Source organism: Ascaphus truei, chromosome 3, assembly GCF_040206685.1.
Source record: "Ascaphus truei isolate aAscTru1 chromosome 3, aAscTru1.hap1, whole genome shotgun sequence".
Lineage (NCBI taxonomy): Eukaryota > Metazoa > Chordata > Amphibia > Anura > Ascaphidae > Ascaphus > Ascaphus truei.
The window spans coordinates 388,279,746-388,300,239 of NC_134485.1; the positions used below are offsets into that span (position 1 = coordinate 388,279,746).

At 40.6% G+C, this 20,494-nt stretch overlaps 2 protein-coding genes across 2 annotated transcripts in view; both read left to right on the forward strand.

Annotated features, from left to right (window-relative positions):
- LOC142490307 (matrix metalloproteinase-18-like) overlaps positions 1-20,494 on the forward strand; it is a 56,233-nt gene that overhangs the window by 22,817 nt on the left and 12,922 nt on the right. The window contains exon 6 of the mRNA XM_075592420.1: positions 195-333. Coding sequence (XP_075448535.1) covers positions 195-333 — 139 coding nt within the window. The remainder of the gene's footprint in view (positions 1-194; positions 334-20,494) is intronic.
- LOC142490588 (uncharacterized) lies at positions 450-14,224 on the forward strand. The gene is made up of 4 exons (XM_075593003.1): positions 450-480; positions 4,332-4,409; positions 4,773-5,503; positions 14,162-14,224. The coding sequence occupies exons 1-4, from the start codon at positions 450-452 to the stop codon at positions 14,222-14,224; spliced, it is 903 nt and encodes a 300-aa protein (XP_075449118.1).

Consider the following 20,494-nt stretch of genomic DNA (forward strand, 5'->3'; position numbering starts at 1 on the left):
ACTGTAGTTCAGGTAGTTATATGTCTGATATTGTTAATTTCTGATATTGTTAATGGTAAAATAATTTAATGGCCTTTTATGTTTTCCTCTCCCTACCTATAATCCAATACCGTGAACAATCAATTGTCTTTCATTTATCTTTTGCTACTTTATCATTGTATATACTCACTTACTTTGCTGCTATTTTTCAATAGGAGCAAGAAAAGAAAAACCAACAAGACCAACTTCGCCAACTTCGCCAACTTCGCCAACTATGCCAACAACCTGTGAACCAAATATCATTTTTAATGCCGTGACCACTCTGCGTGGGGACATTTTGTTCTTCAAGGAAAAGTACGCTCTAGTTTCATAAATTATCAGACATTACTTATGTTTTTTGTAACGTGACTTGAAAAACACAAGCAAAATAGATTTATAACTGCTGTATAGCTCCCTCCTAGCAGAATTAAATGGACTCTGATATCCAAATTACCAGCAGAAGTAACATCGTTTATTTAGAACTTTGCTTCAATTTGACATATGCAATTTAATATTTTTTTTCTATCATTTTCACATGCATCAATGCAATTTAACATTGTTAAATAATATTGATATAATACACTTAATGACGCCAGACAGTATAAATACAAAACAGCTTTTTAACCCATTCCATATTATTGTTACTCTCAAGGTCATGATGCAAATATATATGTGATGCTATTCCATTAGACAACTTGGGCTACAGCCAGAAAGCTCTGTTTAATCAGCAGTCATAACTTGAGGTTACGTAAAACAGGAACAGACGCTACAATATGTTCCAAGTTGACATGGTATCTTCAAAGCTAATTACATACAAAAATAACATCAAAACAACATCTTATTAGCATAGACTTCAAAGCACGTTACTGTAGCATAACGTTGCATTATCTGAAAACGTGACATTTGGCCATTCTTGCGTTACTCATATCCAGACTCAGAAACAGGGCATTTACTGAAGTGAACAGGAAAGGAGAATCATTTAATGCTTATAAATAATGTCTTTTCAAAAATAGAGATAACGTTGTTAGTACCAACCTTTCCCTAACAAGAATCACACTTATTGGTGCACACTATGGCTATTTAAAATTTAACATTTAATATACCCACAAAAAAACCCGCACAGCTATGCTAACCACAGTGAGGTGCTGACTGGATGGATACTGATTATGGGCCTCATGCAGTAAGCGACGATTATGTGAAATCGGCAAGCTTATCGATTAGTCATGTTATTGGCGTTTTTCCCTCTCCGTATGCAGTAAGTGCCGAATACATTCAAAATCAACCAGAAAACAAATCCGCCCACTCTCACGATGATGAGCCGATCACACACAGGTGTATCGGCGTGCGTGGCGGGGTGCTGTTAGGTTGCACAATCACAAATCTTGCTGAATCAGGCGAAACAAGCATGTTTTTGATTGCGCGCCATATTTAAAGGCAACGTGTACTGCTAATCATTCTCTGTGTTGTTGGGAGTGAGAGAGAGAGAGAGACGCACAGAGCTGGACGATTGAAGATTTGCATATTGACTGAGAGACTTGTTGTGTATTGGGTGAGCTTTGTCCTTTGTTGTTTTGTTTACATCTTTGTCTTGTTTTATATGTGGAAGTGGGTCGTGTGATTGCCTGTACATTTATTGTCTGTTTTTTGTGAGTGCTGGAAGTATGCCCGCAAAGCGTGGGAAGAGTGATGCTGGTGGGAGTGGGAGTGCTACTCGTGGGAGTACGCGTCGGAGTGAACGTACTGTTCAGGGGAGTGATGTTGCTGGTGCACCGAGTGGTGTTGCTGGGAGTGGGAGTGCTGTTGCTGGGAGTGGGAGTGCTGTTGCTGGGAGTGGGAGTGCTGTTGCTGGGAGTGGGAGTGCTGTTGCTGGGAGTGGGAGTGCTGTTGCTGGGAGTGGGAGTGCTGTTGCTGGGAGTGGGAGTGCTGTTGCTGGGAGTGGGAGTGCTGTTGCTAGGAGTGTGAGTGCTGGTGCTAGGAGTGTGAGTGCTGGTGCTAGGAGTGGGAGTGCTGGTGCTGGGAGTGCTGCTGGTGGCGCAGTTGCTGATGGGGTGGATGGTGGTGGCGTGCTTGCTGGTGGCCAGCTTTTGGAGGCTCTTCCATTGGAAGAAGGAGAGTCCAGTCAGCACCAGCCAAGCTCTGACCCTAAACCTGCTCGGAAAAAACGTGTGGAGAAGCCACGTAATCCTCGCTTCAATGACCAGGAAAATAGGGCTCTTGTCACTGGCATTCTGGAGCACTATGACAGTATATATGGACATTTAGTAGGTAAGTGTAACTTTACATTTATTATTCAAATACATGTGATCCTAGGTCATCTGAGTTTTGTTCATATGCAAATATGGGTACACAATATCTTTCTATGTTCATTAGTGTGGAAACACAGCTTTTTATCATGCCTTACAAGGACAAATAAACACAGGCGGTCAATTTGCCAGAACTGCATACAATATGAATGCAACCTTGCTTACATGTATAGGTTTAGTAGTGGATGCTCATGTGCTGCACATATTACACATAAAACAGCATGTTTGCTATCTCTTGGAACAGCTAGCAGTGTAGGAAACTGGTGCTTATATTATTATTCATTTACCTCATATCTTTTATATGTTTTTCAAGGGCGGACAAGTGCAGCAAGCAAAAAAGAAATGTGGGACACAATAGTCATTGGTGTCAATGCCTGTGGGAATAGTGTCAGGGACAAGTATCATTGTCGGAAAAGATTTGATGATATTAGGTCCAAATTGAAAAAGAAAATACAAGACCAACGCGTGCATGCTACTGGCACTGGAGGTGGGCCCACACCACAACGTCTCATATTGACTCCATTGGAGGAGCTGCTTCGGCCAAAATTACTTACCGTCGTCGTGGAAGGCTTGGCTGGTGACCGTGACATTGGAATTTATCCGTCACAATTTCCAGCAGGTGATAAATATTACTGTACTAGGCGTGTCGTTGCTTACAGTTATTTTGCATAGTTACACTGCTTTTTATACTGTCTTCACAATATAAGCATACCTGCATCTATATATGTATATGTCTGATTCTGTATATATATATCTCAAAATAGACATATATGTAGTAGTCCTACTAAAAGCAGTAACTAATATAGCACGTGCCATTGCGTGCTCATTTACATGTGAATTCCCAAAATGCATAGCTGCAGTGGAAGCAATTGATGGTGGGCGAAGATGGGGAACAACAGGGTAGTACACATGTGTAACACATGTTCATGAGAAATTATTAGTAGCTACAGGTACAGAACAGAAATATGTATCATGTTATTGTGTATTTTATTGATTTTACTCCGACAAACATGACATTACTGCCTATTTTAAGCATGCATCAAAGAAATTGCATGTAACGGCCTACAAACATCACTGGCACTAACACATCTATAGTTGCTTATGAAAAGGTCCATTTTTGCTTTATGTCATATACAGACAGCATAATGAGGCACACGTAGCATATGTTATGTCATTGTTTTCATAACTTAAACACTGCAGATGACTACTTAGCTCATCTACCATTGTGTTAAAGCAGCTGCAATTAATATCTCATCACAGCATACACTTCAACAGAGGGGGTGGGGTTCAGCACACACACTAATTACAGCCTCATTTCACGGTCAACTTAGTTCACACCATTTGCACCTGTTTCAAGTCATTGAAAGGTGTGGCTGATTAGGCTTTTTGGGGAAGGGAATACCTTTCTTACAACCTGAATAGCACAACTGAAGTTAATCACACTCATTTGAAAGCTTAACTCTAGCTACTAAATGCCCCAACAACTCATTACTTATCAAAGCGTACGTCACACATTAGTTCACTCATATCTATAGTTGAACTACTATGAAAGACACATTATCACACACTGCATGTGTTGTCTTGTTGAGTCACAGCCACATTCAGGTGTGCCACATCTTCGATTAATGTACCACACATATCCTCTACCAAAAACAACACTTTTTGCAATATGACCACCTTCATGATAACCATTGTGAATGGTCATCTCATGATAGTTATGTACATTATGATACTGATATCACTACACAACATATGATTTTTATGTACTCATTTAATCTATTTATCCTCACGCATTACTGCAGAAACATAGTATGTTGTATGTTAGGGAACTCAAAAATTCTAAGTACACAGGCATGTACAGTGTTATTACAACTATTTATGTTCACTTTCACACACATTTTCGGTTAAGGAACTGATGTTGTTAGTTAATCATAAATACAGAACATACAATAAGTGTTTGTTCAATATTTACACATGTAAATGTAAAACTTATGTTATTGTTATATATAGTTGCCCCTGGAGGACATGTGTCACCTGAGATGGAACAAGTGTCTTCACCTGGGTCAGCCAGCTCAACACTACTAGAAGGTGAGTGTATCATTTGCTGGCCATATAATATGTGCTCTTCTATATGTTATGTTGTCATGTGCATTATTTGTTTTGCACATCTTCTTTAAATAGGATTACTTAGTGTCAGTGAAAATTAAGTGTAAGGCAACATGTATTGTGTTAGTGATGTTAATTATCATGTAGGACTTCTGAGTTTAGAGCAACTTTTCATTCATTCATATTTCATACTGAGTCCAAACATTATTCGTAAGTCAAGGTAGTTTTTAATGAGGTTATAAAACGTATGCTAACATGTTAGGTGTTACTTAGGACACAGTACAATTACATAGTAACACAGCATACATTAACATGCCATTTAATAATGTGTACATTTCTTTTTAGAACATCATGGTGATGAGGATGATGAGTATGATGAGGATGACGCCACAGAAGAGACTGAAATACAATCATGTGACCATGAAGAGGTGCCAATAGAAACTGTTGTACCGCCAAATCGTCCATCAACTTCCACATACGATGCAATTGTAGCTTCAGAGGGAAAAATAGTGGACGCAGAAAATCGTCGCCATTCAGACATGATGACAGTGCTGGAAAGGATGATTGGACTGCAGGAAGAAACAGTATCACAATTGGCACATCTCCACAGAGTCTTCATTGAAGTGCCTAAACAGTTGCAAAAAATCAACACCTCATTCGAAGCATTAGTTGTTCAGCAAACACAAGCTAATTACTGGAGAATGACTAATGTACCACAATTCAACACCTCCCAGCCAGGATCTGTTCATGCAGGTCAGTTTTCACCACATTCATCTGATATTCATTCACCAGGCCCAAATGTTACCGGTCAAGTAGCAGACATTGCTGTGCAGGTTCCTGATGACATCCTACCGCTGCCATCTGTACAAATTCAGCAGCAGACACCTACAAAGGAGGCGACAAAAACAAAACAAGACACACATGAAACAGACCAACCATCACTTGTGCAGTGTCTACCAACTTGCTCACATGTGTCACTGGGCACAAGCCCTGTCCGTGAACAGTCACTACCCAAAAGCCCTGTAGGTGAGTCGCTGCCCAAAAGCCCTGTAGGTGAATCGCTGCCCAAAAGCCCTGTAGGTGAGTCGCTGCCCAAAAGCCCTGTAGGTGAATCGCTGCCCAAAAGCCCTGTAGGTGAATCGCTGCCCAAAAGCCCTGTAGGTGAATCACTGCCCAAAAGCCCTGTAGGTGAGTCACTGGCCACAAGCCCTGTAGGTGAGTCACTGGCCACAAGCCCCGTAGGTGAACAGTCACTGGCCACAAGCCCTGCCCGTGAAGTGCCAGAGGCCACTCAAAGTGGCTCTGTTGTGCCTAAAGTTGGTGGCAAAAGAAAAAGGAAAATTCAAGAGACAACAAGCAGGCCTGTTACTCGCTCGCAAAAGGAACAAAAAAAATAAATGTTATAATTCAGAAAATATGTCTTTGGCCTTGTTTTGTTGACTTCAGATTATCTAATTACTATTGTATGTATGCTGAAGACTGTGTTGTTTCCAAACTTTCAACTATGTTCTTGTACACGTGAAGTTTTGGAAATGTTAACACTCATAATTAATTGTGTTATAAATATTTATGTTGTAATCGTCTGTTCAGTAATGGTCCACCAGGAGCCAGTTGCTAAGTTTAGAGAAGCTGCCATTGACTTTGCAGCAAAACATTGCATTTGGGTGTGTTAATTGATGTAAGAATTGCATATGCATATTAGTCACATGCAATTATTAAAACACCTAAGTAAGTGCAAACATCTTTCTTGTACGTGTACAGCAGGATTATGTGTAAATTATTACTTACCTTTGCCTTGCTTGGCCATTGTAATTTTGTCCTTTAATCAGTTGTGTGTTCGTTTCTATAACATCTCAGAATGTATAATAATATATATACACACACACACACACACACACACACACACACACACACACACACTGAGTGAGTGTGAGTGTGAGTGTGTGTATATATATATATGTATATGTGTATATATATATGTATATATGTGTATATATATATGTATATATGTGTATATATATATGTATATATGTGTATATATATATGTATATATGTGTATATATATATGTATATATGTGTATATATATATGTATATATGTGTATATATATATGTATATGTGTATATATATATATATATATATATATATATATATATATATATATATATATATATATATAGTACTATATAAACTGGTATACACAAACTAATACACTTCATGCTTCCTTGTGAAAACACTATTTTAATAATACAGGCCTAATGTTTGAGAAATATCCTAAGTATGAGACTCTAACAGTATTGTGCTTAAACAAATGTTTATTACTTAATTCAATCATGTTTCTCACCATTTAAATAGGTTTCATACAAGGTATACTTAATGCCATCAATGTTGTGTGTACTCCTGCAATATAAAAAAAAATAAAATATTATATATAAATATATATATATTTTTATAAGAGATATATTTATATATATATATATATATATATATATATATATATATACACACGTATTTAAACTCATGCAGACAGGGAGTTAACCAGACTTTCACATACACACAGAAATGTAAGCGGGGAAAAAACATTTCTTTTTGCAGGTGTGTTTTTACTGATATGCCTGGCTAAGAAATATTTTCACACACTGGTCTTTGTTAGTTTTCAAAAAAACACTATGTGAACGCATTCACAGTCTAGGGATGTTTTTCACAAACGAGATAAAAGAAGGAGAAATGTTTCTCCCACAGTCCCATATCACGAACCACAACTGTTAACCCAATTAGACAAACAAATCCAATTGGCGTTTGAAATAAGGAGTCAAAGTAGTTACTTTTGTTGACCTTGACAAGGAAAAACAGGAGTTTGTTAGCCATTCAGCACATTCATTTTGATGAGCAAATAACACAGACCTGCACACAGCTTTTGTGCTACTCAGACATGGCTGATGAATTCGTTAACAATATTAATCCCCTTTTAGGGTATAAGTACATGATCTGTGAAGCCATCTTGAACAGTCGCGGACAGAAAGCAAGCACACGCCAAATCGATGATTTCATTCGAGCAAAATATCCTTATTACCAAGACCGTAAGCATGCACGGAATTTTAATTCCTCAATAAGATTCACTTTATCAAGTAATGACTTTTTTGAACGTGACCAGGATAAGCTACAACACACCTATGGTTTCTGGAAGATTGCCCCGGAAAAACAATTTATCCTGAAAGACGGCACTTATATTGTCGTGAAAGGCATATTTATTCCTAATGGCAATAGCAATGTATCCGCTACTACTGATCCGTTTGAATCGATACGTGCTGCAATATCTGCAGCCTCCATTCCTGAAACCCACATTGTACAAGAACAAAAGTACTATGATTATGTACCAAGCCTTTCAGCTGAAATTGCATTGGAATGGGAACCGGAAGAAATGAACCTACCTCCCGACCAATTATTTGAAGAAAGCAGTGGCGATTCCTATGAGCGCATCCTGGAGGAGATATTTGCCATACTGGATTCAGCGGTTGGGTTAAGCGTGGATGAAAATGGCTTGCATTTCTGGAGCGACCAGTTGCAGCCAGGCGAAGAGTTAATTCTAGAAGAATGGTAAATATAACAATCGTTATGCGTTGACTCTGCGTTTAAATTTTTTTTTTTTTTGTAACCACCATTTTCACTTTCAATGCGTGGATACAGCGTAACATTGCAGACTGCATAACATGTAGCGATCACAAACAAATTGTTTCCTAATACAATATAGTAGGACCTGAAAGAGTAGTACACATTGCTGACGGAATAAATATACGTACTTTCCTATCCCTTTAAACATATTAGCAACATTTTACCATTACTCTAACACATACCTGTTTTGTTATCATGCAACATCTACAACATTGAAAACCGGGTCCACCACGTATGACGTGGGACCCTTGTCATGGGCCAAGGCGTCCTTAAAAAGGATTAGTGATGTAAGTCCCGCCCCCAAGCGACGTGCGCGCCTCAAAGCCTATTGGCTGTCATGTTTTGTTATAGTAACGGTAACTGCAGTGTGTGATGCGTGCGGCTCAGTGTTTGTAGGCGTACCCTGGGCGTTAGCCGAATGTTAATTGAGTGGGAGGAGTGTTAGCGTGCGTTTCACGCTGGCTTAACATGACGTCACACGTATTGCATTTGCGCATTGTGTTATCGGCCGTGCTTTCTGTTCAAACACGTCTGTTTAAAAAGAATACAGATGTACTCGTTTAGAACGAATGTAGTTTCGTCTTCATTGTATTTGAAATAAAGATGTTATGTTTACTGGTATTTTCAACATGTATTGAACGCACAACGTACGCTTTGTTTTGCGCATGCGCTAACAGTTAGTGGAGCCAAGCGTGAAGTGCGTGCGCACACAAAGATGTGCGCGCACATCTTTCAGTATACAGGCAACGTTCACTTCTTATACATAGTTATGCCTGCTACAAATTTAAAGAAACATTACATACTGATGAACAGTTTTACTTCTAACATATAAGTGAGTGACGTGTGTATCTACACAATCATATAGAGCTGCGTAACGCGTTGTCACGGATGCATATCTAGTAAGGTGCCATCTTTGACCATCATGTGTTTGCTGTATTTCAGAGATGTCGGGGAAGATACAATCGGATCAATGTATGATTTCAGAAGAGTCTACCTTTATATGAGATGATTGTGAGGAGGAGCCACCGACTACTATACTACATATGGAACTAATTTTATATTGCTTGCAGCGCTTATTAACAAACAATTAAAAATGTGATACCCTTATGCCTATATTGCATAAGCACTTAATTAACATAATGATGTTGCAAAAGAGTGCCTCATGAATTTTTATTGAGTGTTCTTTAATGACTACTAACATTTTATGACATGGTGTGTTTTAATATATAACAACCATTCCCACTCTGCTAACACATTTGTGTATTCTAATATGTAATGGAACGTATGACTGTCGAAACTATGTAACAATAATAATAATAATATGAGCATGTTCATGTATAGGGCTGCTAGTTGTACGCAGCGATTTACAGACACATGTTTCAGCCTGAGGTCCCTGGCCCGTGGAACGTACAAATGTTTTTTTGCCGCATGAGGCACAGGGAGATAAAGTGACTTGGCCAAGGTCACAAGGAGCCCACACCGGGAATTGAACCAGACTCCCCTGCTTCAAACTATCAGTGCCAGTGTGTGTCTTTACTCAGTGAGCCACTCCTTCTCCCAATGTAAAGGACACTTACAACCAAGTAGCCATTTATTTTTAAAATCTCTTGTTACATGGGTATGTAGATAAAATGGTTTGGGACTGTAGCAAATAATGTTACTGGCCAGATGTTATGGTCCCCTCCAATGCATGATGTTCTGAATATGACATCACCATCATGTTATGAAGTACGTTTCTGTGTATATTTCATTAACCTAACTAACTATAGTTTACTGTGTTTATTAATCGTTTAGAAATACATAGTATAGTCAATATGATGATATAAGCTACCATAATAAAGCTGGTGTTATCATTTGTCGGTGTTATACATGGATCCTACACCAATTGATAGAGACACAAACAGTTGTCTTAAAAAGTGTGTCTATGCTAGTGATGAATGTGCTCCCGTAAGTAAACAAATAAGTACAGTTATCCCCTTTTCTCCAACCACCTCTATATTACATTAATGGAAATTATAAGGAAACATACATAAAATGTGATGAAATGTGAGTAATCATTTTGTAATACAATGCACATGAAAGCTCAAGAGTAGCTAAATGCATATACATGATACAGAAAGTACATATATGTAACATTTGTGTTTAAACCAATATGTTGGGTTTTTAGTTCCAATAATTATAGGAAGATTGAGGTAGCCACATCTTATGAGAGATGTCAGCAAATATACATACCATGATCAGTCATACTGGAGATATACCTATAATGCAAAGGAACAATATATAAATTGCAAACATTGACATGCCATCTTCAGTACCGTAAACAACACAGCAAAGTGTGTATTTGGTGTTAAATGTACAACACCATGTATATTTCATGACATTCAAAATGTAAATCAGCCTGGTGTACACATCATATGGATGTACATGTTACACTGCACCAATAACATTGTATGTAAGCATACTAGAAGCATGAATGATTATGGGCATAATATGTGTTTTGTCTTAGCATAAGGAATAACACAATGCTACAATATTATTGCTTTGTTACCCAAGTTGTATTCACATACACACAACTAAAGTACAATTGAAGAGGGATTATATAACCTGTGCAACAATAACATACCGGTGCCACATCCCTTTGTGCACACAGCAGAGAAAAGAAAGGTGTGCAACCCATATTCATCTGTGTCCTAACAGAAGGTTATATAAAGAAACATTATTGTTAATATAACATAATTAAACTATAAAAGTAGTACTAGGAACATATGAGTTTGTACTTACAAGAAAAAAATGAATTGATGAGATTCTGTCGTGTCTGGCCACCACTGGCTGTTTGTTCATTTTCAGCAGCTACATGGGTGGGATGCTCGTCTACCAAAGCCTCAGCTAGGTCTAAAAGTACATTGTGCCTGAGTGCAACATTGTGCAAAATGCAACAGGCAAGGATAATATCAGACACTTTTTGAGGCTTGTATAGAAGAGCCCCACCAGTTCTGTCCAGACACCTAAACCTGGTCTTGAGTAGGCCAAATGTCCTCTCTATTACAGATCTTGTAGATATATGGGCTGCATTGTACCTGTCCTCTGCTTCAGTTTGAGGGTTTAGCACCGGAGTCAAGAGCCACGGCCTAATTCCGTATCCTGAGTCACCTATAATGAATGGAGCACACATAAGCTGACATTAGTGATCAAATTGTACAATGCCAACATTCCTAAATCAACATGTGTTTTGTGTTAGAACATGTAAATATGTACTCACCCAGCAGCCAACCAGGTTCAAAATGTCCCTCTTCGAACGCATGGAAGACTGAAGAGTTCCTCAGGATAGAGGAATCGTGACTGGAACCAGGGAACTTGGGTACCACATGCATTATCCTCATCGTCGCATCACATACCACCTGTACATTGAGTGAATGGTAGTGCTTCCGATTGCGGTACACATGCTCACTCTGACTAGGTGCAATCAAAGCAACATGTGTGCAATCGATTGCACCCAGCACAGATGGTATCCCTGCTATATTATAAAAGCCAGTCCTGACTTCCAGCCACTCTGTCGCCTCTGTAGGAAAATGAATATAATTCCTAGCGCGTCTATTGAGTGCATAGAGAAACTGGGTCAAGGCCCGCGAGAATGTAGATTGCGAGACCCCGCCCACTATGCCCACAGTTGTCTGGTATGACGCGGAAGCAAGATAATGTAATGAGCACAGCATTTTAACAAGCCCAGGGACTGCACGACCTCTGGCTGTGAAAAAATCTAAATCCCCCCTTATCTCCTCATAAAGAGCTAAGATTGCTGCTGAACTCAAACGATAGCGACTTACAATCTCCTCCTCACTCATCCCATCTAACAGGGTTCTCTCCCTGTACAGACGCGGACGAGGCACAAGTTGTCTCCTCTGTCTTCTCCTCTGATCTCCTGTCCCTCTACCTGTCCCTCGGCCTGTCCCTCTCCCTGTCCCTGTCGTATCCGCGTCACTGTCACTGTCCCTCGGTGTGTCCCTACCTTGCCCTATATGATTCTCTTGATCATCAAGCATGTCATAGAAAAGAATGTTCCTGCGTCTCCTAAACATTCGCAACATTTTGAAATGAGTAGCTGTGAATGAGCAGGTAATGTGCGTCCTTTAAATAGGTATGTGATGATGTCAGGTGACATAGTAAAATGCAAGGTGTTACATTAACATAATAAAGTACTTCTGTGGCAAGCTGTGTGCACTTGTTGTTCTAAGTATTTGTTGTGTGTATTCTGCAGGGAATGATGATATTTGGCAATGATGTGACGTGAAGCTTTGTACAAAGATTGCTTGCAAATAAATAGTTGCATGTGCAATGCATGTAACACTTGTGAACGCAAGAGTCAGTCATGTAATGAGACAAAAAGGCTGAGATTGACGTGGGAAAAGTTTTGTGTAACATGTGTAATTATCCATGTTATTGTGACATGTTGGCAACAATGAATAGTCGTGTGCATATGCATGCATTTGTGTAAGGAGGATAGTTGGTATAGAATGAGTTTACAAGGTGTCCCAATGCTGAATTACTGTACATGTGTGTATAAGTTAGGTTGAAGTGCTTGTAATGCAACGGTTACAATGTAAACATGCAATGTGATTGAGCGTCCAATAAGTGACGTCATGAAAATAGGGAGGACCCAAAAGTATATGTAAACATGAGAATACAGATGTACATGAACGTTTAAAGATGCGTGTCACATTACAAGCATTGTGTAATGTAAAGGAAGATGAATATACTGTGTATGTGTGACATGTGTGACATGTGTGACATCATGTAAATAATTGTCGCTGAGTTGAGTAAAATGTGTGATATGATGTGAGGTTCTCCTTTAAGAGTGTAGTATAGTATTTTCCCTTGCCACATCATCACATGATGAGTAATGTGACCCGCAAATGCTGAAAACATGTAAAAGTCGAATGTTATGCAAATAAGACACGTCAGCTGTGACACAATGCAGGGAATGCCCCCACACTGTAATGCAAATCCCCCTTGTATTGTGAGCAATGAAACGTAAACAGTACTATACTGTTATACGTCCCCGCTCCATTGACTTCCATTGATGTACAGAAGATTTTTTTTTTCTAAGTGCCGTTCCGGCAGCCTTAGCGATCGTTCTCCCGTCCAAAATGCCAACTTTAGTTGGCGGGAGAAATCGGCCATAACATCTCAATTTCGTAGTGCCGATCAGCCCCGATAAGCTGTTTTTTTTTGTTGAATCCAGCCGATTTAAAAAAGTGGCGATCAGTGTCGAAAACAGGCTTATCGGCAGGCGACTGGCCATAACCAAATTATCGGCTCCGAAACCTGGCGATATGAAGCACTTATCGGCGCTTACTGAATCTCAAACCCAATTTTGGCTATAACATGGCCATATTTCCCTTATCAACGCTTACTGCATGAGGCCCTATATCATATGAGAGAAAAAAGGACCCAGTCTTCCAGCCCTCTGTCACAACAAATGTAGAATTGTAAATTTAAAATACTTTATTAATAACCAAGAATAAAAAATAGGGTGTTAAAACGTAATTAAACGGTGTATTATAACAGCACTTGACTGTATCCTTCATAACCCATCCGAGGTTAGGTGGGTAGATATAGATATTCGGGATCAAGGCGCTATATGTTATAGCTTCCTAAAAGATATAGGAGATGGGTCTATTGGAGCTCACTAAGAGGTTGATCTCAGTATTAGTGTATCAGTGCATGTGTTATGCACTCAAATGATATACCAATAATGTAAGCGTTCTATGGCATAGTAAGCGACAGGTTAGACCATATCTGCCCCTGCTTGAAATAGCGCTGCTCGCTTGATAATCTCGCTAACATTAAAGGTGCTTGGTCTATGGTGGAATCATATTGTGCCCACAAATGAAATAAAGCGCAGGCTAATAAGCAAACAAAAGGTAAGGTATAATTTCGTTGGCATTGATCAGGTGTGTAATTTATATACCATGGACACCTATACTGCAGAAAAGTAATTGATGCAGACCACCATATGTGCTGCTGATATGTCGTAGGATTTATGGGTGTGCTCTTAATCCACAGAGCTCACCTATATTATCAGTTGAGTATGGCTGCATCAATATTGAGCTTAATGGTGCAATGTGATTACCAGTCGTACATTAGCCATTCTGTTAGAATCCACATGAATACACCTAGCGCACATTCATAGTCACTGATCCCAGGGCTGAGTGATGTGGTGCATGAAGGAGGCGGCTAATATTAAAGCAACCTCCACTGTAATTGTGGTGGCTAGAGCTGGTATCAACGCTGTTAACTGCTCAAAAGTTAGTCTGCCAGTATTCGGTGAGTACACTGACAAAATGCCAACAGTGTCAACCGATAGGTAAAGCGGGTGTATGTGGGGTTGCTGATGGGATGAAAAACACTGTAAGATCACCCCACCCCCCTTTTTTTGTCCCTTGATGACAGATAAATACCTAATACCAGTTTGTGGGGGGGGGGGCGGTCTACCTGTGAATCGCATGGTCCCCTATATCAGCGCTGATCTTGGTTATATCAGCGCTGATATGCTCGAGTGCCTGCCTGTCTGTGAGTGAGTAGACCCTGTGAGGTAGTAGGATCCCGCGGTACAGTGACACAGCGCGATCCTAGGTAAACATACACGCCGGGGGAAACCGCAAGTCTAACAACGCGGATCAATATCCATCAGCTGTTGTGTTCAAATCAACCAGTTTCCCGCGTGTGCAGGAGAGAAAATGCCGACGCGCGCGTTTCACGTAGTGAACGCTTCTTCAGGGCCGTAGGGGGAGGTCCCTGCGTGTAGAGGTATGTTTATATAGCCAAGATGGAATTGCCTGTTTCCTCACTTAACCCCTTCATTACTGCTGCATGGCGGATATAATATCCCACTACCATAAGTGCACTGTGTGTGGCTTGCATACTCGTAACTGCCTTGATGCCAGATTCAGGGTGCCCACTAATTTGTTGCAATAGTGTCAAATCAGTTGCAACATCACATTGGGCTGAATAGCTGTGGCTGCAATACTGTTTATATATGTGATGTGTTACTGTTGTAACTACTCACATAGGCTAGGGGATTAGTGTTGTAAGCTTTAATATTCATGGTTGAAAGTGATGGTTGGTCACTAATAGTAAGGGTATATCTATGAGTCTAGATAGTACCAAATGCTAATACACTGTATTCCATTGATTGAATAAAACGAAAAATAAAGTAATGTAAGCACACTGTGTCGTTGTTTCATTGAATGTATGAGGTTTATTCTGATGTTTGATGGCTGATATAAGGGAGGGGGGGGAGGGGACTGGACATAGGGCATGTGGGGATTATATGAAGGGGCTAAACACAAACCCCTCATTGAGTCCAAGTGGGCTTAGTGTTCCCAAGGTATAAATCCACCTGGACTCGATCTTTAATAGTTCGTTGTCCCAATCCCCGCGTCTGATTCCTGGAGAAAATTGGTCTATCCCCATGAAACTCATGGCTTTGAGATCCCCAGGTTGGCACCTGTTGGCATGATTGGCCACTGGAGTGTCTAGTTTGTTCCGGATAGAGCCTACGTGTTCAAGTATCCGTGTTTTTAGGGGACGGCGGGTTTTGCCCACGTACTTTTTCCCACATTTGCATGTTCCCATGTAAATCACTCCCAGTGTATTGCAATTAATGAATTTGCATATGTCAAAATGCTTCCTGTTGGTTACTGAAGGTTTTAGAAACTGTCATATACTGACAGGCCTTACACCTTTGGCAGTGGTAATTGCCGTTTAAACGAGGTGGTAGCCAGGTGGCCCTTGGTGTTGCCACATTGTAGTGGCTATGGACCAGATGGTCTCTCAGATTTTTGGCACGTCTGCTGACCATTGCTGGAAAAGTTGGTATGGAGTCGCATAGGTCTTCATCCGCCCTGAGTATATGCCAGTGTTTTTGTAAGATTTCCCTAGCCACCCTCCATTGTTTGTTGAAGGTGCCTATGAATCTAACTGTTCTTTGTTCTGGCTGCGTTCTTTTGTCCATAACCAGTTCTGATCTGGCTTTGTGCCTTGCCCATTTGTATGCTCTTTTAATTGTTGTCTGACTGTATCCCCTTTCAGTGAACCTCTCCTTCATGTCCCTCGCCTTTTCCTCGAAGTCTTCATCCTTGCTGCAGTTTCTTCTTAGGCGAAGAAACTGCCCCACCGGTATCCCCCTAATGAGTGATTTGGGGTGATGACTACTGGCTAAGAGTATGCTGTTTGTGGCTGTTTGTTTACGATATATACTCGTTTCAAGATTGCCGTTGTCATCCTTTGTAATCAGTAGGTCAAGGAAGCAAATTTGTTTAGGGCTATATTCAAGAGTCAGGCGGAGGTTGAAGTCATTTTTGTTGAGAATTTCAATGAAGCGTTTCAACAAGGCCTCAGTCCCGCGCCACAGTATCAGCACGTCATCAATAAAGCGCAGCCAAACTTCCACAAAGATGGTTCGGTGTTCTAGTTCCTCAGAGAAAACCACCTCTGATTCCCACCATCCCAGATACAGGTTAGCATATGTTGGGGCACATTTGGTGCCCATAGCTGTGCCCTGTATCTGGTGGTAAATGGTTTTGAACCAGAAGTAGTTTCTCCTCAGAACAAACTGTAGTAGTTCCACTGTGAAACTACTGTGTTTGTGGTGGTATTGGCTGCGTGTACTGAGGAAGTGGTTGACTGCCTGTATTCCCTGATCGTGCCTGATACTAGAGTACAATCTCTCTACGTCCAAGGTGACCAGAATACAGTCATTAGCCACTGATATGCCATCCAACTTGTTGAGGACATCTTTAGTGTCCCTAATAAATGACGGCAAAGTGGTAACAAAAGGCCTAAGGATCTTGTCTACATAAGCACTCGCTTTCTCTGTAAGATTTCCAATTCCAGAGACACTGGGTCTGCCTGGGGGTGGTTGTTTATTCTTATGCACCTTGGGAAGGCTATAAAATGTAGCGATTTTTGGTGTGCGGACCAGTATATAGTTGTATTCTTTCTCTGAGATGAGCTTTGAAGACAGACCCCCATTTAGGATACTGATCAATTCTTTGGTGAATCTCTGAGTAGGGTCTGTCTCGAGAATCTCATAACAGGTCCGATCAGACAAAATTCTGATGTTTTCTTTCTCGTAGTCTTCAGATCTTAGAATGACAAGGTTTCCACCCTTATCAGATGGTTTAATCACAATGTCTTTAGCATTGGCCAGTTCTTCAAGGGCTAGAGTCTCACCTGCACTCATATTGTCAAGTTGTTTTGTCCTTGGGAGAGATTCAAGATCTTTAGTGACTAAATTTACAAAGGTGTCAATATGGGCATATTGTTCCCCATGAGGCATAAATTTAGATTTAGGTCTAAAGTCAGTAAAGGGCCCTTTACCAGGAATTCTATCTGATTCTGCCTGTAAAGATAAAAGGTCCTCAATGGCCTCTGTTTCCCTTACGTCAGGTATTGAGGCCCCCTCACGGTTCGCCAGTCTCCTATCTCTTGATCTGTACATTTTTTGTAGTTTAAGTTTTCGTGCAAAGAGGTTCACGTCTTTAACCCACTCAAATGTATTCAGATTGTTGGACGGTGAAAAGGATAGGCCACGTTTCAATACTCGTATGTGATTGTCATTGAGGATTTTGTCTGTAAGGTTTATAATTTGAAGTTCATCCCTTCCTAATATCCCTGGTAACCTCTCCCTTTCTTGTTTCTGGGTTTGTTTCTGGAGGTACTCATATTCCCGCTTCTTAGTGCCCATACCTTTCCCTCTCCTGGTTTTTCTTTTTCCCTCTCTGTTTCTTTCGGTCGTACTTCTCCCGACGGTCTCTGCTCTAAAAAAGAAACCTGGGGTAGGTAATGTGCAATTGAGGACCTGCGTCCTGGTGTATTACTTTCTGAGGTTGTTGGTCTCTCCTCCTCACTTTCTGATATCTCCCACTCTGTGGAGGACTCCTGGGTATTAGGCTTGGGTTTAGTTTGTTTACGACCTTTAGATGTGAATTTGTACCTATAAATCTTCCCTGTTTGGTAGTTTTCAGTGTCTCTCATGAATTTCTTGTGTTTTCGGTCCTTTAGGTCACTTGTGAACTTGTCTATGTTATTCTTTAGACGGCCCTCTAGATCAATGAACTTGTCATTGGTTTTCCATACCTCTACTTTAGCCAGTAAGGTGTCAAGTTCAGAATTGATCTGTGTGAGTTTGTCCTTTTGATAAGTGACCAGTAGTTCCATCAACATAATAGAGCATTGATTGAGTACTAACTCCCAGGATCTGGTGAAGTCTTCATCTATTATATCATATGCAGGTGCGATGTTTGCCCTTAGACCCCTAGGGATAAATTCTGCCTTGAGATATTTCTCAAAACTAAATATCTCCCACCAGGTTTTCCTCTTGGATTTATAGACTTTGTCCAATTCTCTAAAGAAGTCACTAATATTTGGTGTAGTTGAGGACTCTGGAGCTACATAATCTGTTGAAAACATTCGTTCCGCCTCTACCTGCCATTCATTGAAATCAGTTTTGTTTGATAAGAAACCAGACATAGTGTGCTAGACAATGGATGGTATTATAGCGTGCTGGGTGTAGTAATGGGTCAAGATACCCCACGTACAGAGTGATACACACAAAAAAACCCGCACAGCTTATGCTAAACACAGTGAGGTGCTGACTGGATGGAGACTGATTATATCATATGAGAGAAAAAAGGACCCAGTCTTCCAGCCCTCTGTCACAACAAATGTAGAATTGTAAATTTAAAATACTTTATTAATAACCAAGAATAAAAAATAGGGTGTTAAAACGTAATTAAACGGTGTATTATAACAGCACTTGACTGTATCCTTCATAACCCATCCGAGGTTAGGTGGGTAGATATAGTAATAAGAGCCCTTATAGATATTCGGGATCAAGGCGCTATATGTTATAGCTTCCTAAAAGATATAGGAGATGGGTCTATTGGAGCTCACTAAGAGGTTGATCTCAGTATTAGTGTATCAGTGCATGTGTTACGCACTCAAATGATATAGCAATAATGTAAGCGTTCTATGGCATAGTAAGCGACAGGTTAGACCATATCTGCCCCTGCTTGAAATAGCGCTGCTCGCTTGATAATCTCGCTAACATTAAAGGTGCTAGGTCTGTGGTGGAATCATATTGTGCCCACAAATGAAATAAAGCGCAGGCTAATAAGCAAACAAAAGGTAAGGTTTAATTTCGTTGGCATTGATCAGGTGTGTAATTTATATACCATGGACACCTATACTGCAGAAAAGTAATTGATGCAGACCACCATATGTGCTGCTGATATGTCGTAGGATTTATGGGTGTGCTCTTAATCCACAGAGCTCGCCTATATTATCAGTTGAGTATGGCTGCATCAATATTGAGCTTAATGGTGCAATGTGATTACCAGTCGTACATTAGCCATTCTGTTAAAATCCACATGAATACACCTAGCGCACATTCATAGTCACTGATCCCAGGGCTGAGTGATGTGGTGCATGAAGGAGGCGGCTAATATTAAAGCAACCTCCACTGTAATTGTGGTGGCTAGAGCTGGTATCAACGCTGTTAACTGCTCAAAAGTTAGTCTGCCAGTATTCGGTGAGTACACTGACAAAATGCCAACAGTGTCAACCGATAGGTAAAGCGGGTGTATGTGGGGTTGCTGATGGGATGAAAAACACTGTAAGATCACCCCACCCCCCTTTTTTTGTCCCTTGATGACAGATAAATACCTAATACCAGTTTGTGGGGGGGGGGCGGTCTACCTGTGAATCGCATGGTCCCCTATATCAGCGCTGATCTTGGTTATATCAGCGCTGATATGCTCGAGGACCTGCCTGTCTGTGAGTGAGTAGATCTTTGGTAGGTTGGCAATTTGAGCGGAGCGCTGTGTGTCTCGTGAACATGAAAGAAAAAATATATATAATAGTGCAGATGGTATAAACAAATGAAGTCTCAAGATAACTCTGCAATGGTGGTACTCACAATTGACAATGTCAATATAAGGCGTATCAGAGACACTTCTCTCTCTGATAGGAGCCCTTTAATGGATTCCCCCTCAGAGTGGTGTCTTGATAACGTATCAGGAAGCTTGTTTGTGGTCAGGGTTTAACTCCCAAGGTTTATGTAGGAGAAAAGAGAGAACGCACAATGGTACAGTATGGTATTTCCAATATGTTTTACGTTCGAGGGAGAGGACAGCTGGTTGTAGAGAGTGCCGGTGTCTCCAGGAGCCAAGAAGCCAAGAAGCCACAGCGAAACGCGTAGAATCGATCTGCTGTGGGAGGTGACTGAGCTGGGGAGAACATTGGAGCTAGGTGCTGGCACGGAGACGGACACACAGGGCAGCTTCTTCCGCCCCAACCCGAGACGTCACAGGACGTGACGCGGATAGACGTGAC

Bases quoted from the DNA above. Each gene is read 5' to 3' on its own strand.
- LOC142490588 (XM_075593003.1), top strand. From the start codon at position 450: ATGGACTCTGATATCCAAATTACCAGCAGAA. The intron at 481-4,331 runs GTAACATCGTTT...TGTTATATATAG, and splicing joins TATCCAAATTACCAGCAGAA to TTGCCCCTGGAGGACATGTG. The intron at 5,504-14,161 runs GTAGGTGAGTCG...CTTAATCCACAG, and splicing joins AATCGCTGCCCAAAAGCCCT to AGCTCACCTATATTATCAGT.